Source organism: Rhinoderma darwinii, chromosome 12 (genome assembly GCF_050947455.1).
Source record: "Rhinoderma darwinii isolate aRhiDar2 chromosome 12, aRhiDar2.hap1, whole genome shotgun sequence".
NCBI lineage: Eukaryota > Metazoa > Chordata > Amphibia > Anura > Rhinodermatidae > Rhinoderma > Rhinoderma darwinii.
The window spans coordinates 15606743-15624242 of NC_134698.1; the positions used below are offsets into that span (position 1 = coordinate 15606743).

Sequence of the window (17500 nt, forward strand, 5' to 3'; positions counted from 1 at the left end):
ATATAAGTGTCCCGCATATAATGTATAGAAGTGTCCCGCATATAATGTATATAAGTGTCCTGCATATAATGTATATAAGTGTCCTGCATATAATGTATATAATTTTCCCGCATGTAATGTATAGAAGTGTCCTGCATATAATGTATAGAAGTGTCCCGCATATAATGTATAGAAGTGTCCCGCATATAATGTATATAAGTGTCCTGCATATAATGTATATAAGTGTCCCACATATAATGTATAGAAGTGTCCCGCATATAATGTATAGAAGTGTCCTGCATATAATGTATATAAGTGTCCCGCATATAATGTATATAAGTGTCCCGCATATAATGTATAGATGTGTCCCGCATATAATGTATAGAAGTGTCCTGCATATAATGTATATAAGTGTCCCGCATGTAATGTATATAAGTGTCCCGCATATAATGTATATAAGTGCTCCGCATATAATGTATATAAGTGTCCCGCATATAATGTATAGAAGTGTCCTGCATATAATGTATATAAGTGTCCTGCATATAATGTATAGAAGTGTCCTGCACATAATGTATATAAGTGTCCTGCATATAATGTATAGAAGTGTCCCGCATATAATGTATATAAGTGTCCTGCATATAATGTATAGAAGTGTCCTGCATATAATGTATATAAGTTTCCTGCATATAATGTTTATAAGTGTCCCGCATATAATGTATATAAGTGTCCCGCATATAATGTATATAAGTGTCCCGCATATAATGTATATAAGTGTCCCGCATATAATGTATATAAGTGTCCTGCATATAATGTATATAAGTGTCCCGCATATAATGTATAGAAGTGTCCTGCATATAATGTATATAAGTGTCCTGCATATAATGTATATAAGTGTCCTGCATATAATGTATATAAGTGTCCCGCATATAATGTATATAAGTGTCCCGCATATAATGTATATAAGTGTCCTGCATATAATGTATATAAGTGTCCCGCATATAATGTATATAAGTGTCCTGCATATAATGTATAGAAGTGTCCTGCATATAATGTATATAAGTGTCCTGCATATAATGTATATAAGTGTCCTGCACATAATGTATATAAGTGTCCTGCATATAATGTATAGAAGTGTCCTGCATATAATGTATATAAGTGTCCTGCATATAATGTATATAAGTGTCCTGCACATAATGTATATAAGTGTCCCGCATATAATGTATAGATGTGTCCCGCATATAATGTATAGAAGTGTCCTGCATATAATGTATATAAGTGTCCCGCATGTAATGTATATAAGTGTCCCGCATATAATGTATATAAGTGTTCCGCATATAATGTATATAAGTGTCCCGCATATAATGTATAGAAGTGTCCTGCATATAATGTATATAAGTGTCCTGCATATAATGTATAGAAGTGTCCTGCACATAATGTATATAAGTGTCCTGCATATAATGTATAGAAGTGTCCCGCATATAATGTATATAAGTGTCCTGCATATAATGTATAGAAGTGTCCTGCATATAATGTATATAAGTTTCCTGCATATAATGTTTATAAGTGTCCCGCATATAATGTATATAAGTGTCCCGCATATAATGTATATAAGTGTCCCGCATATAATGTATATAAGTGTCCCGCATATAATGTATATAAGTGTCCTGCATATAATGTATATAAGTGTCCCGCATATAATGTATAGAAGTGTCCTGCATATAATGTATATAAGTGTCCTGCATATAATGTATATAAGTGTCCTGCATATAATGTATATAAGTGTCCCGCATATAATGTATATAAGTGTCCCGCATATAATGTATATAAGTGTCCTGCATATAATGTATATAAGTGTCCCGCATATAATGTATATAAGTGTCCTGCATATAATGTATAGAAGTGTCCTGCATATAATGTATATAAGTGTCCTGCATATAATGTATATAAGTGTCCTGCACATAATGTATATAAGTGTCCTGCATATAATGTATAGAAGTGTCCTGCATATAATCTATATAAGTGTCCCGCATATAATGTATATAAGTGTCCCGCATATAATGTATAGAAGTGTCCTGCATATAATGTATAGAAGTGTCCTGCATATAATGTATATAAGTGTCCTGCATATAATGTATATAAGTGTCCTGCATATAATGTATATAAGTCTCCCGCATATAATGTATATAAGTGTCCCGCATATAATGTATATAAGTGTTCTGCATATAATGTATATAAGTGTCCTGCATATAACGTATATAAGTGTCCCGCATATAATGTATATAAGTGTCCTGCATATAATATATATAAGTGTCCCGCATATAATGTATAGAAGTGTCCTGCATATAATGTATAGAAGTGTCCTGCATATAATGTATAGAAGTGTCCTGCATATAATGTATAGAAGTGTCCTGCATATAATGTATATAAGTGTCCCGCATATAATGTATATAAGTGTCCCGCATATAATGTATATAAGTGTCCTGCATATAATGTATATAAGTGTCCTGCATATAATGTATATAAGTGTTCTGCATATAATGTATATAAGTGTCCTGCATATAACGTATATAAGTGTCCCGCATATAATGTATATAAGTGTCCTGCATATAATATATATAAGTGTCCCGCATATAATGTATAGAAGTGTCCTGCATATAATGTATAGAAGTGTCCTGCATATAATGTATAGAAGTGTCCTGCATATAATGTATAGAAGTGTCCCGCATATAATGTATATAAGTGTCCTGCATATAATGTATATAAGTGTCCTGCATATAATGTATAGAAGTGTCCTGCATATAATGTATATAAGTGTCCCGCATATAATGTATATAAGTGTCCCGCATATAATGTATATAAGTGTCCCGCATATAATGTATATAAGTGTCCCGCATATAATGTATATAAGTGTCCTGCATATAATGTCTATAAGTGCCCTGCATATAATGTATATAAGTGTCCTGCATATAATGTATATAAGTGTCCCGCATATAATGTATATAAGTGTCCTGCACATAATGTATATAAGTGTCCTGCATATAATGTATATAAGTGTCTCGCATATAATGTATATAAGTGTCCTGCATATAATGTATAGAAGTGTCCTGCATATAATGTATAGAAGTGTCCTGCATATAATGTATATAAGTGTCCTGCATATAATGTATATAAGTCTCCCGCATAGAACAGATGATGGGCACATGGCATATTATGGAATCTTTTGGCATATAGTGGGCCCATTATAGGATATGGATAGGCTCAACCTAAGGAGATCTCCCAGCATATATGGTGAACGTGAAAATATCCTGAAGAGCATCTGTCACAACTCATTTTAGAGCGCCTACAAGAGACAGGTGCACCCCTGAACAATTTCCCATATTAATAAGGGCATGTCAGTCTACTTAGCGCTCCTTTTTGGGTGACTAACTTTTTAAAGGGGTCTTCCAAGGTTTAGCAGGTGATGCCTGTAAGTACGGCACGTGATCGCTGACGCCAGTGATCACCTGCAGCGGTCACATGCCGGCATGACCGGCCTTAGGTGTGCGCAACGAGGGAGCTTCAGGGGCATTTGTGAACCCGCTTCCATACGATGCGGGTGTCAGCTGTATGTTACAGCCGACACGTCAGAGTAACTAGCGGGATCGCGCTTGAGCACGATCCCGCTCGTTTAACTTGTTAAATGCCGCGGTCAAGAGCGACTGCGGCATTTAAATTGTTAGAAAGAGGGGGGTGACCCCCTCTAACACCTCATCGCGCCACCTGCAATGCAATCGCGGGGTGGCGATGGTTGCTATGGCTGCCAGGGGGCCTAATGAAGGCCCCCCAGGTCCGCCATCTTTGTGCTCCGGCAGGGATTAGTAGGTGCCTGTCAGAAAGACGATATACTGCAATACATTAGTATTGCAGTATATAGTGCAAGCGATCTAACGATCGCTGGTTGAAGTCCCCTAGGGGGACTAATAAAAAAAAGTTACAACTAATAAAAAAAAATTAAGATTAGTAAAATAAAGTTTTTTTTTATGTAAAAATAAAATAAAATATTAAAAGTTAAAAAAAAACAACTTTTCCCCCTAGAGCATAGTAAAAAAATTAATAAATAAACATAATTGGTATCGCCGCGTCCGTAAAATTCTAAACTATTACAATATATCATTATTTAACCCGCACGGTGAACGCCGTAAAAAAAAAAATGTAAACGCCAGAATCTCTATTTTTTGTTCACCTAATCTCCCGCAAAAAATGAAATAAAAAGTGATCAAACCGTCGCATGTACACGAAAATTGTATTATTAAAAACTACAGATAACCGCAAAAAATCAGCCCTCGTACCACTTAATCAACGGAAAAATAAAAAAGTTATGGCTCTCGGAATTTGGCGACACAAAATACATTTTATTTTTTACACTTAGGTTTTTAATTGTAAAAGTAGTAAAAAATATAGAAAAAACGATATATATTTGGTATCGCCGTAATCGTATTGACCCGCAGAATAAAGCTAACATGTTGTTTTAATTGCACAGTGAAAACGGCGTGCAAAAAACCATGGAGGAATCGCTGTTTTTTTCATTTTCTACCCCACAAATAATTTTCCTAGTAGATTATATGGCACAATAAATGGCGCTACGAAAAACGACAACTCGTCCCGCAAAAATCAAGCCTTCATAGGACTGTAATATAGACGGAAAAGTAAAAAAGTTCTGGCTTTTGGAAGGTGGGGAGGAAAATACGAAAATGAAAATCTGAAAAATGGCTGCGGCGGGAAGGGGTTAAATACAAAGCGTGTTCCATGCGGATCTGTATTCAGACCATATTCTCCCCACAAAAGTCAACACAGTCAGAGCTGATCGAAGGCAAAAGGGTAAAATTTTGATCACATGCCAACTCTCCGGGATTGTTAGGCCCCTAAAAACAGGGAGACCCCCCGGAAAAGCTGTCAACTCTCCCGAGTACTGCAGAAAATTCCCAAGAAGAGCGCGACTATTCTGGCTCCGGGGGGGGGGGGGGGGGCAGCTTTCTAGATATGTCATCAGTACATATTTATGGGTCGTGGCGCTGCACAAAGGAAGCAGCGGCTGCACAAAATCTTCTCTGAGGCCGGGTCATCATGTGTGGTCCGATTCTTAGGTATGAATTACTTTGGGGTTGGAGCTTGGAGTCTAAAACAATAAGGGTATGTCCACGCGGGACGGAAAATTCTGCCGCAAATATGTCTGCAAAATTTGCACGTTGGACATGTTTTGTAGCGGTTTTCACAGCGAATATCACCCCTTTCATTGAAAGAGGAGAAATCCGCAGAGAAAATAAGAGGAATAAGTTATTAACCTGCGGAAATCCACACCGCAGGTAAATCGTTGTACAGAAATGTTCTGCCACGTGCGGATAAGACTTGTTAAAGAACATCTGTCCCCCCCCCTCTGTTATTCCTCCTAGAAATGTATGAATAAATTGACAACTGGGTCTTCCCATTCTAGTGGTTAAAGGGGTGTAGCCCTACACAGTCTCACTCTGATTGGACATTTTCACTGATTGGACAGTGTCAGACTGTGTAGGGACACCCCCAACTGGTACTGTTAATCATATATTTCTAGGAGGAATAACAGAGGAATGGCACAACGTAGCGTTCTAAGAAAAATCAGGGCATTTAAAAAACAAAAACAAAACATACAGTAACATGTGAAGGATTGTCATTAAAAGTAAAAAAAATAAATATTATCATCTGAGGAAAAAAACGAGATGCCGTAAAAACAAAGTCTGTGCAAGTCACGTGCTCCTATTCCTAACTAGGGGACACCTGTATGTATACAACAGCCCTTGTAGTAGTCACCATATATATTTATAGTGTTCTATAGAATGCTGACGGTGACGCTAACTCCGTACACGTCACGGAACGTTCTGACGGCCGAACGTGCTCCAGGACGTACCGTACAGAGACGTGAAGCCCGGTCACATGACTCTGGTAAACTTTACGCCTGTTCCTTTACGTAACTCTCGCCGTGCACGCTCGCCCCGCCCCTTTAGTAACTGTAAGCCAATTACAGCGTTCTGACATAAGGGTGTGATTGACAGCGGTTGCTTCTATCCCAGAATTCCCTGCGGGTCAGTTTGAATGGCGCAGCGTCCTGTCAGGAAGAATCGTCCGGTTGCTGTGCAGTAACTTCAGTCGCGGTGACCACACGGCAGGGCCATGAGCCGGTAAGACATTGCATGGGGAGGCTGCCGAGGTAGGCCAGACTGCCGAGCTGTGAGTGGGGGAGTTAATGCGGAGCATGCGCGTATGTTTACTGTAATATCCCTTTATCTGTACTCCGGAAGCGTCCGTGCTGCGTTATCCCCCCCCCCTTTGCTCCGTATTCGTGGCCCCTGGACAGGATGTAGTTCCCCTGGACAGTCGTCGTCCCCCCCCCCCCCGTCCCCCCCCCCGTTTCATGGCCCTTCTACATGGGCAGCTATTCTGCCTGTTAAACGAGCGCCGATCTATAGTTCATCATGTAGTTTGGCGCTCGTTTGCTTCCTTCAAACTGAGCAATGATCGCATACATGGAGACGAGCGATCATTCGTCTTCAGACGTCTCGCCGGCCGCACGTCCTCTCTTTACGGTAACAAGCGACTTTTTTTTTTGGCTTCATAAAAGATGCGATCAGTCCATGAGCAATGATTGGGGGCGGGGGGGGTGACGTGTTTAGTCACCTGTTTGGTCACCTGATCATTGGCCAGTGTATAAGGACCTTAACCCCTTCCTGACATATGCCGTGTATACACCGGAGGCTGCAACGTAAAGCATGAAGCAGGCGAATAAAGTTAATGTTGTTTTTACAGTTAAAAAAAAGAACCCCAAAAATAATGATGGACTCCGTTTTTTTCCAATTCCACCACACGAATAATTTTTTTCCAGTTGTCCAGTACATTATATGGTACGATAAATCGTGAAAAACGACAAATCCTCATACGGCTTTATCTATGGAAAATTAATAACATTATGGCGTCGGGAAGAAAAAGCGAAAATTAAAATCTGAAAAATAGCCTTGCAGCGAAGGGGTTTTCCGGATAGAAATTGAGGGACATCGATATCTGATCGGTGGCGGTCCAACTCGGCGAGCGCTGCTTCGTTTACATTACTTCTCACGCTGGGAATCGGTGACGCACTTGTAGCGGCGGTTCACCGTATCCGTCTTCTCCCATTGAAATGTAATCCTGTGAACCGCCGCTATAAGTGTGCCGCCGATTCCCAGTACGGAGCAGGTAAGGAATGAAGGGGAAGCGGTGCTCGCATGAGCGCCGTGGCCCCTTCAAAACAGCTGATGAGCGTGGATGGCGGGAGTCGGACCCCCACCGAACAGTTCCGGATAGGCCAGCGATTTTATCTCTCCAGGAAACCCGTTTAACGCCAGTATCCGCGGTTGTCCGGGAGTTCAAGCTAACAGGAAAACTAATCAACTAAAAAAATAACCGTGACTCTCCTATCCGTTTCCCTGACGCTCCGCTGGTCGTTACGTTGATGACGTGCTGGACATCCGCCTGATCACTGCAGCCAATCACTGGTCTCTGCGCTGATGCTAACACGTACGCTGCTGAGACCAGTGGTTGGCTGCAGCGGTCACATGGATGTGTAGCATGTCATCACTGACCCCAAAGTAAACAAATACTGGCGGGCACCATGTGAGTGTTGGCGCTGGGCTTTATTAGGGGAGTATTGGTTATTTTGAGTCCGATACTTGGGGAGCGCCAGTTACAGCAGCTCTCCAGAATGGACTTGTGTTTCGGCCTCCTGACGGTTCTGGGAAAAAAATCTTATGGGAAAAACCTTCACAAACCGCCAGGTTTTCACTGTATCGCTGACCATTCCAACATTTCTTCTAAATCTGTTTTATACAATGTAACGGGTGTCTGCTGTGATACGTTACCTGCGCTTTCACGCGAAAACTCTGCATGTAAGGCTTCGTTCACATCTGCGCCGGGACTCCGTACATCGAAACTTTCCATTACAGACGGAATCCAAACAAACGAAAACAAGAGGTTTCCGTTTGCATCACCGTTGATTTCAGTGGTGACGTATCCGGTGCAAATGGTTTCCGTTTGTCACCGTTGTGTAAGGGTTCCGATGTTTTAATAGCGCCGTCGACTATGGTATTGATTCCGTCAAAACGGCAGAACCTTTACACAACTGAGACAAACGAAAACCATTTGCACCGGGTCCGTCCCTATTGATATCAATGGTGATGCAAACGGCAACCTACGGTTTCAGTTTGGGTTCCGTTTGTGGGTTCCCCTGACAGAAAGCTCAGACGGAACTCCGATGCAGATGTGAACGAAGCCTAAACGATCTCTGTTAATTGTATCTGATCGTTTTAGTTTTCAGGCGAAAACCGCTCCTGATTTTCAGGCGTTTTTGGAACTACTCGCGTTTTTCCTAAACGTTTTTGGAGCTGTTTTTCAATGGAGTCAATGAAAAACGGCTCCAAAAACGTCCCAAGAAGTGACATGCATCTTTTTTACACGCCGTATTTTGACAGCCACGCGTAAAATTGCACCTCGTGGGAACAGAACACCGTAAAACCCATTGCAAGCAATAGGCAGATGTTTGGAGGCGTAATGGAGCCGTTTTTTCAGGCGTAATTTGAGGCGTAAACGGCCCGAATTACGTCTGAAAGCACTGCGTGTGAACATACCCTAACAGGCTCTATTCTGATGCATATGTTGCACCAGAATAAAACCGCACCGCCAGGGGCAGTAAAAGCTCCCTGCTCTCCAGTACTAAAGGTAGCTGAGGGCTTGGAGCAGCACTGCTCGAGCGGGCGCACCATAATCTGCCCGTTTAACCCCTTGGTTGCGGTGCTCAATAGCGAGCGCCGCATCTAAGTGGGTTTTTGAGGAAGGGGGCTCCCTCTCTCACCCCATCGGCAGACCCGCAATTCGTCGTGGGGTGCCAATGGTTTCTATGGTGGGCCTATCAAAGGCTCCCAGGTCTGCCTGTAGTGGATGCCGGTTATGCCATGCCAGAGGCGATAATACATTGCAATACAGAAGTATTAGAGTGAATTCTAAAAGTGATAAAATGATCACACATAGAAGTCCCCTAGTGAAACTAATAAAAAAAAAAAAAAAAGTTTAATAAAGTTTATAATAAATAAAAATCCCAAGTAAAAAAAAAAAAAAATTACTCCTTTTCCCCTTACAAAATGCATGAGAGAAAAAGTGACATATTTGGTTTTGCCGCATCTGTAACGACCCCAACTATAAAGCTATTACATTAACGTGAACGGTGTAAAAAATAAAATAAAAAAACATTGACAGAATTGCTGTTTTCAAAAAATGTGATAAAAAGTGATCGAAAAGTTACATGTCCTCCAAAATGGTACCCATAAAAACGACAAGTTGTTCCGCCAATAGCCCACGTACAGCTGTCGGCAGAAGAATAAAAAAGTTATAAATCTTAAAATCTGGCGCCGAAAACAAATAACTTAGAAAAATATGTATCTTTGCTGTGTATAAGTAATGAAAATAAAAAACCTCTATAAATTTGGTATCTCCGCAATAGTAACGACCCGATACGTAACGGTATTATGTTATTTATACCACACCGTATACAGCGTAAATTTAAGACGCAAAAAAGAATGGCGAATCTGCCGGGAAAATGTTCAGAACGTTTTGTCTCTCCAGCTTTAGAACGTGTGTGTTTTACCAGCCGGGATCTCATGTTACAGCCGCACGTGACATCCTATGTGAGCGGCGCTGTATAGGCTGATGCTATCACGTTACACTCTGTAAATCCGATAGTAGGGCTTCCTATGACTGGTGACTAGCCAGGGCAGCACAGTGACGTTCCTGCCATCCCTCCCAGTCACTCTACGTGGTGCACAGGATAAATGGTTTTTGCCGCTGTCATGATTATTACTTATTAACCGCGTTGACGTCTTGTATTCTGACTGCAGACTATCCGGAGATTATGGCATTTGAAGCCTGTGACGCTAAGAAGCGGGACCTACATGAGGGTTGTACCAATGACCGGCCAAGGAAGAGGATCTCTGCTGCAGCCAAGCAGAACATGAAGGAGGTACAGGCCATCTCGCGTTGTCCGCCATGTTGAGATTTCCGGAAAAAAAATTATTTACGTTTTCCAGACAGGTAGAAATGGTGTGAATTACTTTAGATGCTGGTAACCTACTTTCACCCTAAACAGTCACCACATAACTCCATAAGCTGCAACGACCAATATACGGGAAATTTGGCTCCTTATGGAGTGCAACAAAAATTTCTTACTGTATATACCAGGGGTATGATGCCACTTTTAGTATCGGTCTGCCGTCAGGTGAAGGTATTCAGCTCGGGCTTGAAGACTATGTCTACACAGAGTGGGATACACAGCGTATCCATCCTGGAACCCACAGGGAATTCCAGCCCAAAAAACCGCACCGAATTGTGGGGCAGTTCTTGTTCGGGTGGAATGACCGCTGCGGAAAGCAGTTTATACTTACTCCGTTCTCTGTCATGGCGACGTGTCACGCTGTCGTCCGTGTAGTCCGGCCTCCTTGGATGACGCTACAGCCTGTGATTGGCTGCAGCAGTCACATGGGATGAAACATCATCCCAGGATGCCCTTCTGAACGGAGAACAGAAGAAAGCGTCACTATGACCAAGCACGGGTGGTACGTTTTTAAACCTCTATTCATTTTAAAGAGGCTCTGTCACCAGATTATAAGTGCCCCGTCTCCTACATAATCTGATCGGCGCTGGAATGTAGAGAACAGCAGGGGTTTTTATTTTGAAAAACGATCATGTTTGAGCAAGTTATGAGTAATTTTGGATTTGTGGTAATGAGTTTCTTAATAGAAAACTGGGCGTGTTTTTACTTTTTTACCAACTGGGCGTTGTACAGGGGAGTGTATGAGGCTGACCAATCAGTGACCAATCAGCGTCCTATACTCATTGTTCCAGCCCATTGTTACAGTGTGATTGTTCAGTGAAAGAAGCTGGGCTGGAACAATGAGAAGTGTCTGACGCTGATTGGTCACTGATTGGTCAGCCTCATACACTCCTCTGTACAACACCCACTTGGTTAAAAGTAAAAACACGCCCAGTTGGTCATTAAGAAACTCATTAGCATAAATCTAAAATTGCTCATAACTTGCTCAAAAATGATCGTTTTTCAAAATAAAAAACACTTATCTACATTACAGCGCCGATCACATCATGTACAAGATAGGCCACTTATAATGTGGTGACAGAGCCACTTTAAACCCCAAATTTCGGATTTGCAATTTAAATTTTTTTTTGTGTGGCGGAAACCGGAAACCGCTTTTCTGCAGCAAAAAATACCCCAAAAAACTGCGTTTGCTATTTCCACTTCATTCCCTGTGATGGCATACTGGGAGGATGATCCCTTGACCTCTCTAGGGACAGGAACAGAGAGGTTAAAAGAGCTATTTTGTTGGAATGGGGAAAACCTGCAACAAAAGAGCAGCGATTCCGAAGCATAAATTGACGTGATGCGGATTAAAAAAAACAAAAACGCATCAAGGTCAATTTATGACTGTTTTTTTTTTTTACGCAGCGCGTGGATCTCGGTTCGAATCTCATCCACTCTGCTGCAGATTTTAAACAAAACAGACCATTGCGGAAAATCCACATTGTTTTGGGTGTAAATATACCCGACCGGTCAAAAAGTTGCCTTGTTAATGTTTTGCAAACTTGGTAGAACTAAATGTTGGAAAATATATCAAGTTACCGTGTATGCGCAGCCCCATCTCGAGAAGGGAGGTGTTCCAAAAGCCACGCCATGAGGGTCCCACACAAAGCGGCTCATCTCACAAGCCTGGACATGGAAGGAGCCGGTATAATCCGGTATGGCCTGGAGAGAAGCCGTTGCAGTGCGCTCCGGCTATGCTCACGTCAATGGTTTCTCCTCCCGTTTCCTCCAAAAGCCTCACAAGGACATCTACATAGACCCCAAATTAACCAAAAAGTTATTGCTGAAAAAATTTTTTTTTTTTTAAACATTCGGTCCTCAAGGTTGTTTCATCAGAGAAATATCTTTCCAGAAAAGAGATGTTGCAGGTCCGGCTTCCGGCAGCGCCGCCGACAGATGAATTCGCAAGGAAGAGCAGTGGCAGAGCCAGACATGTAGTGTTACATGGCGGCCATTCATATGAACTCTGACGGCCATGTGCCCTGATGAGTCTTGTGTGAAACTCCAGCAGATTTGAATAATTAGTAAAAAAAAAAAAAAAAAAAAGGACCAGCCAATAGCTGCGGAGCTCATAGTGATCTCCAAAACGTGTGTGTGTGTGTGTGTGTGTGTGTCTTACCTTCTGTGACATAACAAATCTTCTCCTTTATCATACAGAGTAACATTTCACAGGAAGAGTCGGTATCTGTAGTAAACAGGTGAGTTTGATATCGAAATAAATTCATTGTATTCCTGTAAAGTCCGGGTACGTCTCAGGTAGCAGCGTGCGGGCCTTTACGACAGATTGGAATTAGTCACGCGAATTTGCAGGTTAACAGCCGTTTTACCCGCCAAACCTCGCGGCGATTACAATGTTTACTCGAGGCCGTGGGGTTTTGCAGGTAAGACGGCTGCTTACCTGTAAAGACACGCGACCAGTTCCAATCTGTCTGAAAGCCCCTCCACATGGGACCGTACCCTTTAGATGTCCGAGTGATTTATTTTTTGTATGTTGTAAGTGGCTGCTTTAGTCCTTGTTTGTGTCTTGAAGGGGTTGTCCGGGTTTTTAAAATTGATGGCCATTAATAGTAGATCGGGGGTGGGGGGGGGGGTTGGTTCAACTCTCGGCACTCGGCTGTTTGAAGGTGCCGCAGCCTTTTCATTGTTTCCATGGATCTGTTTTTTGTTCGTACTTGCACACGACGTTACGTTTGTGGTGGCTGTGCAAGGTATTGCAGCACTGACCCTTCAAACAACTGATCGGACCCTCCTTGATCTAATATTGATGCCCTATCCTAAGGAAAGGCCATCCATTTTAAAAACCTGGATAAACCTTTTAATAAAACGGCTCTGCTTTTTCTCGAACAACCCAAAAAATTTAAATGTTTTCCTTTCCTGCCAAATGTTAGGCCTCATGCACACGACCGTAAAAACTCCCGTAATTACGACCCGAAATAACGGGCCCATAGACTTCTATTGGCCACGGGTACCTCCCCGTATGCTTAGAAGTCTATGGAGCTGCCGTAATGACGGGTGGCTACATGTGTGCACCCGTCATTACGGCAGCGTTGCTAGGCGACGTCAGTAAATAGTCACTGTCCAGGGTGCTGAAAGAGTTAACTGATCGGCAGTAACTCTTTCAGCACCCTGGACAGTGAATTCCGATCACAATATACAGCAACCTGTAAAAAAAAAAAAAAGACGTTCATACTTACCGAGAACTTCCTGCTTCTTCCTCCAGTCCGGCCCTACTGGCCGTTGCCTTGGTGACGCGTCCCTCTCTTGACATCCATGGATGACGTTTCAGCCCATGTCACAGGCTGCAGGGGTCACATGGACTGCCGCGTCATCCAGGGATGTCGGGCCGGATGTCAAGAGGGACGCGTCACCAAGGCAACGGCCGGGTAAGTATGAATTTCATTTACTTTTACCTTGGAAAGGGCTACCCCTTCTCTCTATCCTGCACTGATAGAAAGAAGGGGCTGCCGATTAGTGCAGTGCAATTTTTCCCGTAAATACGGGTGACACCGGAACCGTATTTATGGGCACGGGTCCGTAAATACTGGTGCAAAACTGGTCGAATACGTGTGACACCGGACCCGTATTTACGGGAGGGTAAAAAATAAGTTTGTGTGCATGAGGCCTTACTCTTACTTTTTAAAGATTAAAAGCCTGTCCCTTCCAAAAAATAGCGCCAATCTTGTCCATAGGATGTGTCCGGTATTGCAGCCCAGCCCCTTTCACCTGAAGGGGTCTGATCTGCAATACTGGACATAGCGCATGGGTAAGAGTGGCGCTATTTCTGGGACAGGTTTTAAAAATTTTCAGGCAAATGAGCGTCCACAGAACGCTCGTTCCAGATCTTAGCCATCTTTAAACAGGACAACGATCAGCCGATCAACGAGCAAATCAATAAGGTGCTGGCAGCAGCTTGTCTCCCATAGGCATGCCCGATTGTCGTCGTCCCCCCATACATACAAGATCGGTGGCCAATCCTCCTGAGTTTGGTAGTCGTTTCTTTGCTTGCTGGTGTTTAGAGCGATTTAGAACATAAAGGGGTCTGTGCTGGGGATAAGCTTCCTTTGACTATGGAGTTCCTAGTCTCCTGCAGTGTATATAAATGTATAACGTTCCTGTTTCCTGCAGGAGTCCGGGTCGGCAGCCTTCAACCAGCGATCAGCAGCTTTACAAAGTGGTGGTTTGTAAGAGGAAAGCCCCGCACCAAGCACTGAGCCCTGCTTCTAGGAGAAAGCAGCAGCCGAGAGGCTGGGACATGGCTAATAAGGAGAACGAGATCGCTGCGGGGAACCTGCATGACAAGCTCCAGAACGACAGACACACCTTTCTGCTGAACGCCAGTGATTCCAGCTCCTCACAAACTGAAGGAGCCTCCTCAAAGTATAGCGGTTTCTTTGCTGAGGTAGGACTTCCTGTTCACAGCTGAACAGAGCAATGGGGACCCACCGGTGAGGCTGAGCGACTATGACCTACATCAGAATCACCATAAATTGAAGATGTAAACCTCGATTACAAGCAATGAGCGATTATTTATACCACACCATTGAATTAATATACATCCCCCCCCCCTGAGCCTGCAATACACAGTCGTATACACTATAACCCCCTGACCTTGCCCCCATAGTGCCTAATAAAGTTAGTACTCCCCTAACCCACTTCCCACGACGAGTGGATGAGATCCCTCTGCTTCTCCGGTCTGTGCACTGTGTGGCTCGGCACAGACAGGCGCGACGTCACTGCATTGCGCCTGGCCGCTTACAGTTGGTGTTACACAGTGAATGGTGGAGCAGGGAGCGGGCGGCTTCCTGCTCCACCATTGGGTTCAACTGTATCTGCGTGGAATCTTTTTTTTTTTTTTTTTTTTTTCTTTACCATATTTACATATTCTATTTTTTTCATTAAAACATTTTTGCTGCAATCGCTAGAAAATTCCTTATATCCTTCTTATTTGTTTCCAGATGTCCAAGGATCATGACACAATGGCACAGGTCCTCTTCAGCCGCAACCTCCGGCTAAATGTTGCTCTTACTTTCTGGAGAAAGCGCAGTGTGAATGAACTTGTAGCCTATCTAGTCAGGTATGTCCATGGCTCTGGAAAAAGCCGATCAGTGAAAATCTCATCGAGGGTCTGGTTCTTACAATCCCAGGGGAAGTTTCTTCCCAGCAGTGGCTGCTAATGGTGAAGCATAACGCAACAACCATTCAAGTGAATGGGCGACCATGAAGTACATGGTCGGGTCATGTCGGCCTGAGCAACAGATGCACTGACCTCTGGCTAACGGATGGGGTGTCCCACGCAGGGCTCCACCTCTGGTGTGCATGTTGTCATAGGACAATCCCTTTTTAAATATAAAAATTCAGTTCTACCTTGGCCACCCTCTAATATGTTACTTACATTGCAAGATACCTCAGCTTTTCCTGCATTGAACGGTTCGCGATGACATCCGCACAGTTTTGTCATGCACCACCTGGCTATGTGTGTAAGTTAAAGGGGTTCTCTGGGCATTTTATATTGCTGGCCTATCCTTAGGATAGGTCTTCAATATCTGAGCGGTGGGAGTGCGACTCCCAGCACCCCCTTCAGCTGACTGACAGAGGGTGGGCAACTAACGCTGCAGCCTCTTCAGTGTTTACACAGCACCATACACGTCTGTGGCTACTGTGCGTGGGATTGCAGCTCGGTCCCATTAATTTGAATTTGACCACAACTGCAATACCAGGCACAGCCTCTACGGATGTGGATGGCGCTGTGCCTGGTAAGCTAAGAAGAGGAAGTGGCGTTCCGCCGATCAGCTGACTGAAGAAGTGCCTGTAAACGGACCCCAGCCGATCTGATATGTGACCAATCCTAACGATAGGCCATCAAAATAAAGTTCCCGGAGAACCCTTTTAATACTCTTGACTACTTTCTGTAGTGTAGGATCCGGCCCCTTCTGAGAGGGTTCCGGCTGCGGGATTATGTCTTATTGTAGGTGCCGGTGAGGCATCATGATGTATATGGCTGCTGTAAGATCCGCCAAAGTGACACTGATCTTATTACACTTTATTTTATTTTCTCGCCAGGATGCAAGATTTAGGGGTAATAGCAGATTGTCTTCCAGTTCTCACAAACAGGTGACTTGTACTTTATTGCATTTACTATATCCTTGCCTGATGTAGATGCGTTACAGTGTGTTTGCTCACTATTATCTGTAGTTGTCATAGACACAGATGGGTATCAGTGGGGGGGGGGGGGGGGGTGTCTGTCCAGTGTGTTTATGGTCTGTATTTGGTTCTCCTGAGAAGACCCACAGCCTCTTTGTTTTAGTGATTGGTGGGGGTCATAGTGGACAAACCCCCATGATACTGTCCTCTCTGACACGTCTGACGTTAGTGGTAACTGGAGATAAAGGTGGAGTATTTTATGGTGTACAGGCTGGGCGATGAGGACCTGAATCAAAATCGCCATTAATGAACGATTATTTTGGCCACACCCCTTTTTACATGTCATGCCCCCTATTTTCATGCCACGACTTTGAATTAATCTATATCCCCCTGAGCCTTCTGTATACTGCTGCATAGAATATACTCCCTGACACTGCTCCCCACACAGTATAATGCCCCCTTAGTGCCCAATAAAATAAATACTCTCCTATCCCCATTCCCACAGAGTGGAGGAGCTGATGGCCTCCTGCTCCGCCATTGGGTACAACTGTATGGGCCAGTTCACACGTTCAGGATTGGATGCGGATTTGCGGTGTGGAATCCGCAGAGCAAATCCGCATCGTTTTACTGTACCATGCAAGTAGATGCAGCAAATTTTGACGTTGTGGATAGAAGTTTTAAATCCACAGCTTGCCCATTCCCAGCCGGATTCGATGCGGAATAATTTTGATTTCCATCATAGAAATCAATTCGATGTTAAAATCTGTAATGAAATCCGCACTTGCAGTTTTCTAAATGCGGATTTGATTCGCATAAAATCCTGATCATGTGAACTGACACGATCCGCGTCCTGAGGAAGATACAGTTGAAACCGGAACATAACGGAACCGGAAAAAATTTTTTTTATTTTTTTTTCCCCCTCGCTGAATTGCCCAGCCCTATGTGGTATTTTTTATTTTTTTTTTCCTCTTCCACCAGCTTGAGATTTACCATAAGAATTGGTGACTCTTCTTTGACCTTTTGTGTTTCAGCCTCCAGGAAGACAAGGCCTCCGTCTCAGTCGGCTGCTGTGTCGACCTGTTACCGCTGGTTAAATCCCTGCTTAAAAGTAAATTTGAAGAGTGAGTTTCCTTGTTACGTTTTTTTGCTTCTCATACAAAGATCCATTGTTCAGTCCCCGCTCCGCCAGCGCAGCCG

General features: G+C 43.3%; 1 protein-coding gene across 2 annotated transcripts in view; it reads left to right on the forward strand.

Annotated features, from left to right (window-relative positions):
• The first annotated feature begins 6002 nt into the window (after positions 1-6002).
• Positions 6003-17500, forward strand: part of KATNBL1 (katanin regulatory subunit B1 like 1) — a 20657-nt gene continuing 9159 nt past the window's right edge. Inside the window, exons 1-7 of one of the 2 annotated variants that reach the window (XM_075844682.1) lie at positions 6005-6170; positions 9909-10030; positions 12320-12360; positions 14288-14561; positions 15118-15236; positions 16223-16273; positions 17335-17424. In XM_075844682.1, the coding sequence (XP_075700797.1) occupies positions 9923-10030; positions 12320-12360; positions 14288-14561; positions 15118-15236; positions 16223-16273; positions 17335-17424 (683 nt within the window). In that variant the 5' untranslated portion in view covers positions 6005-6170; positions 9909-9922. Of the gene's footprint in view, positions 6171-9908; positions 10031-12319; positions 12361-14287; positions 14562-15117; positions 15237-16222; positions 16274-17334; positions 17425-17500 lie in introns of both variants that reach the window. The other variant, XM_075844683.1, reaches the window with a different exon arrangement.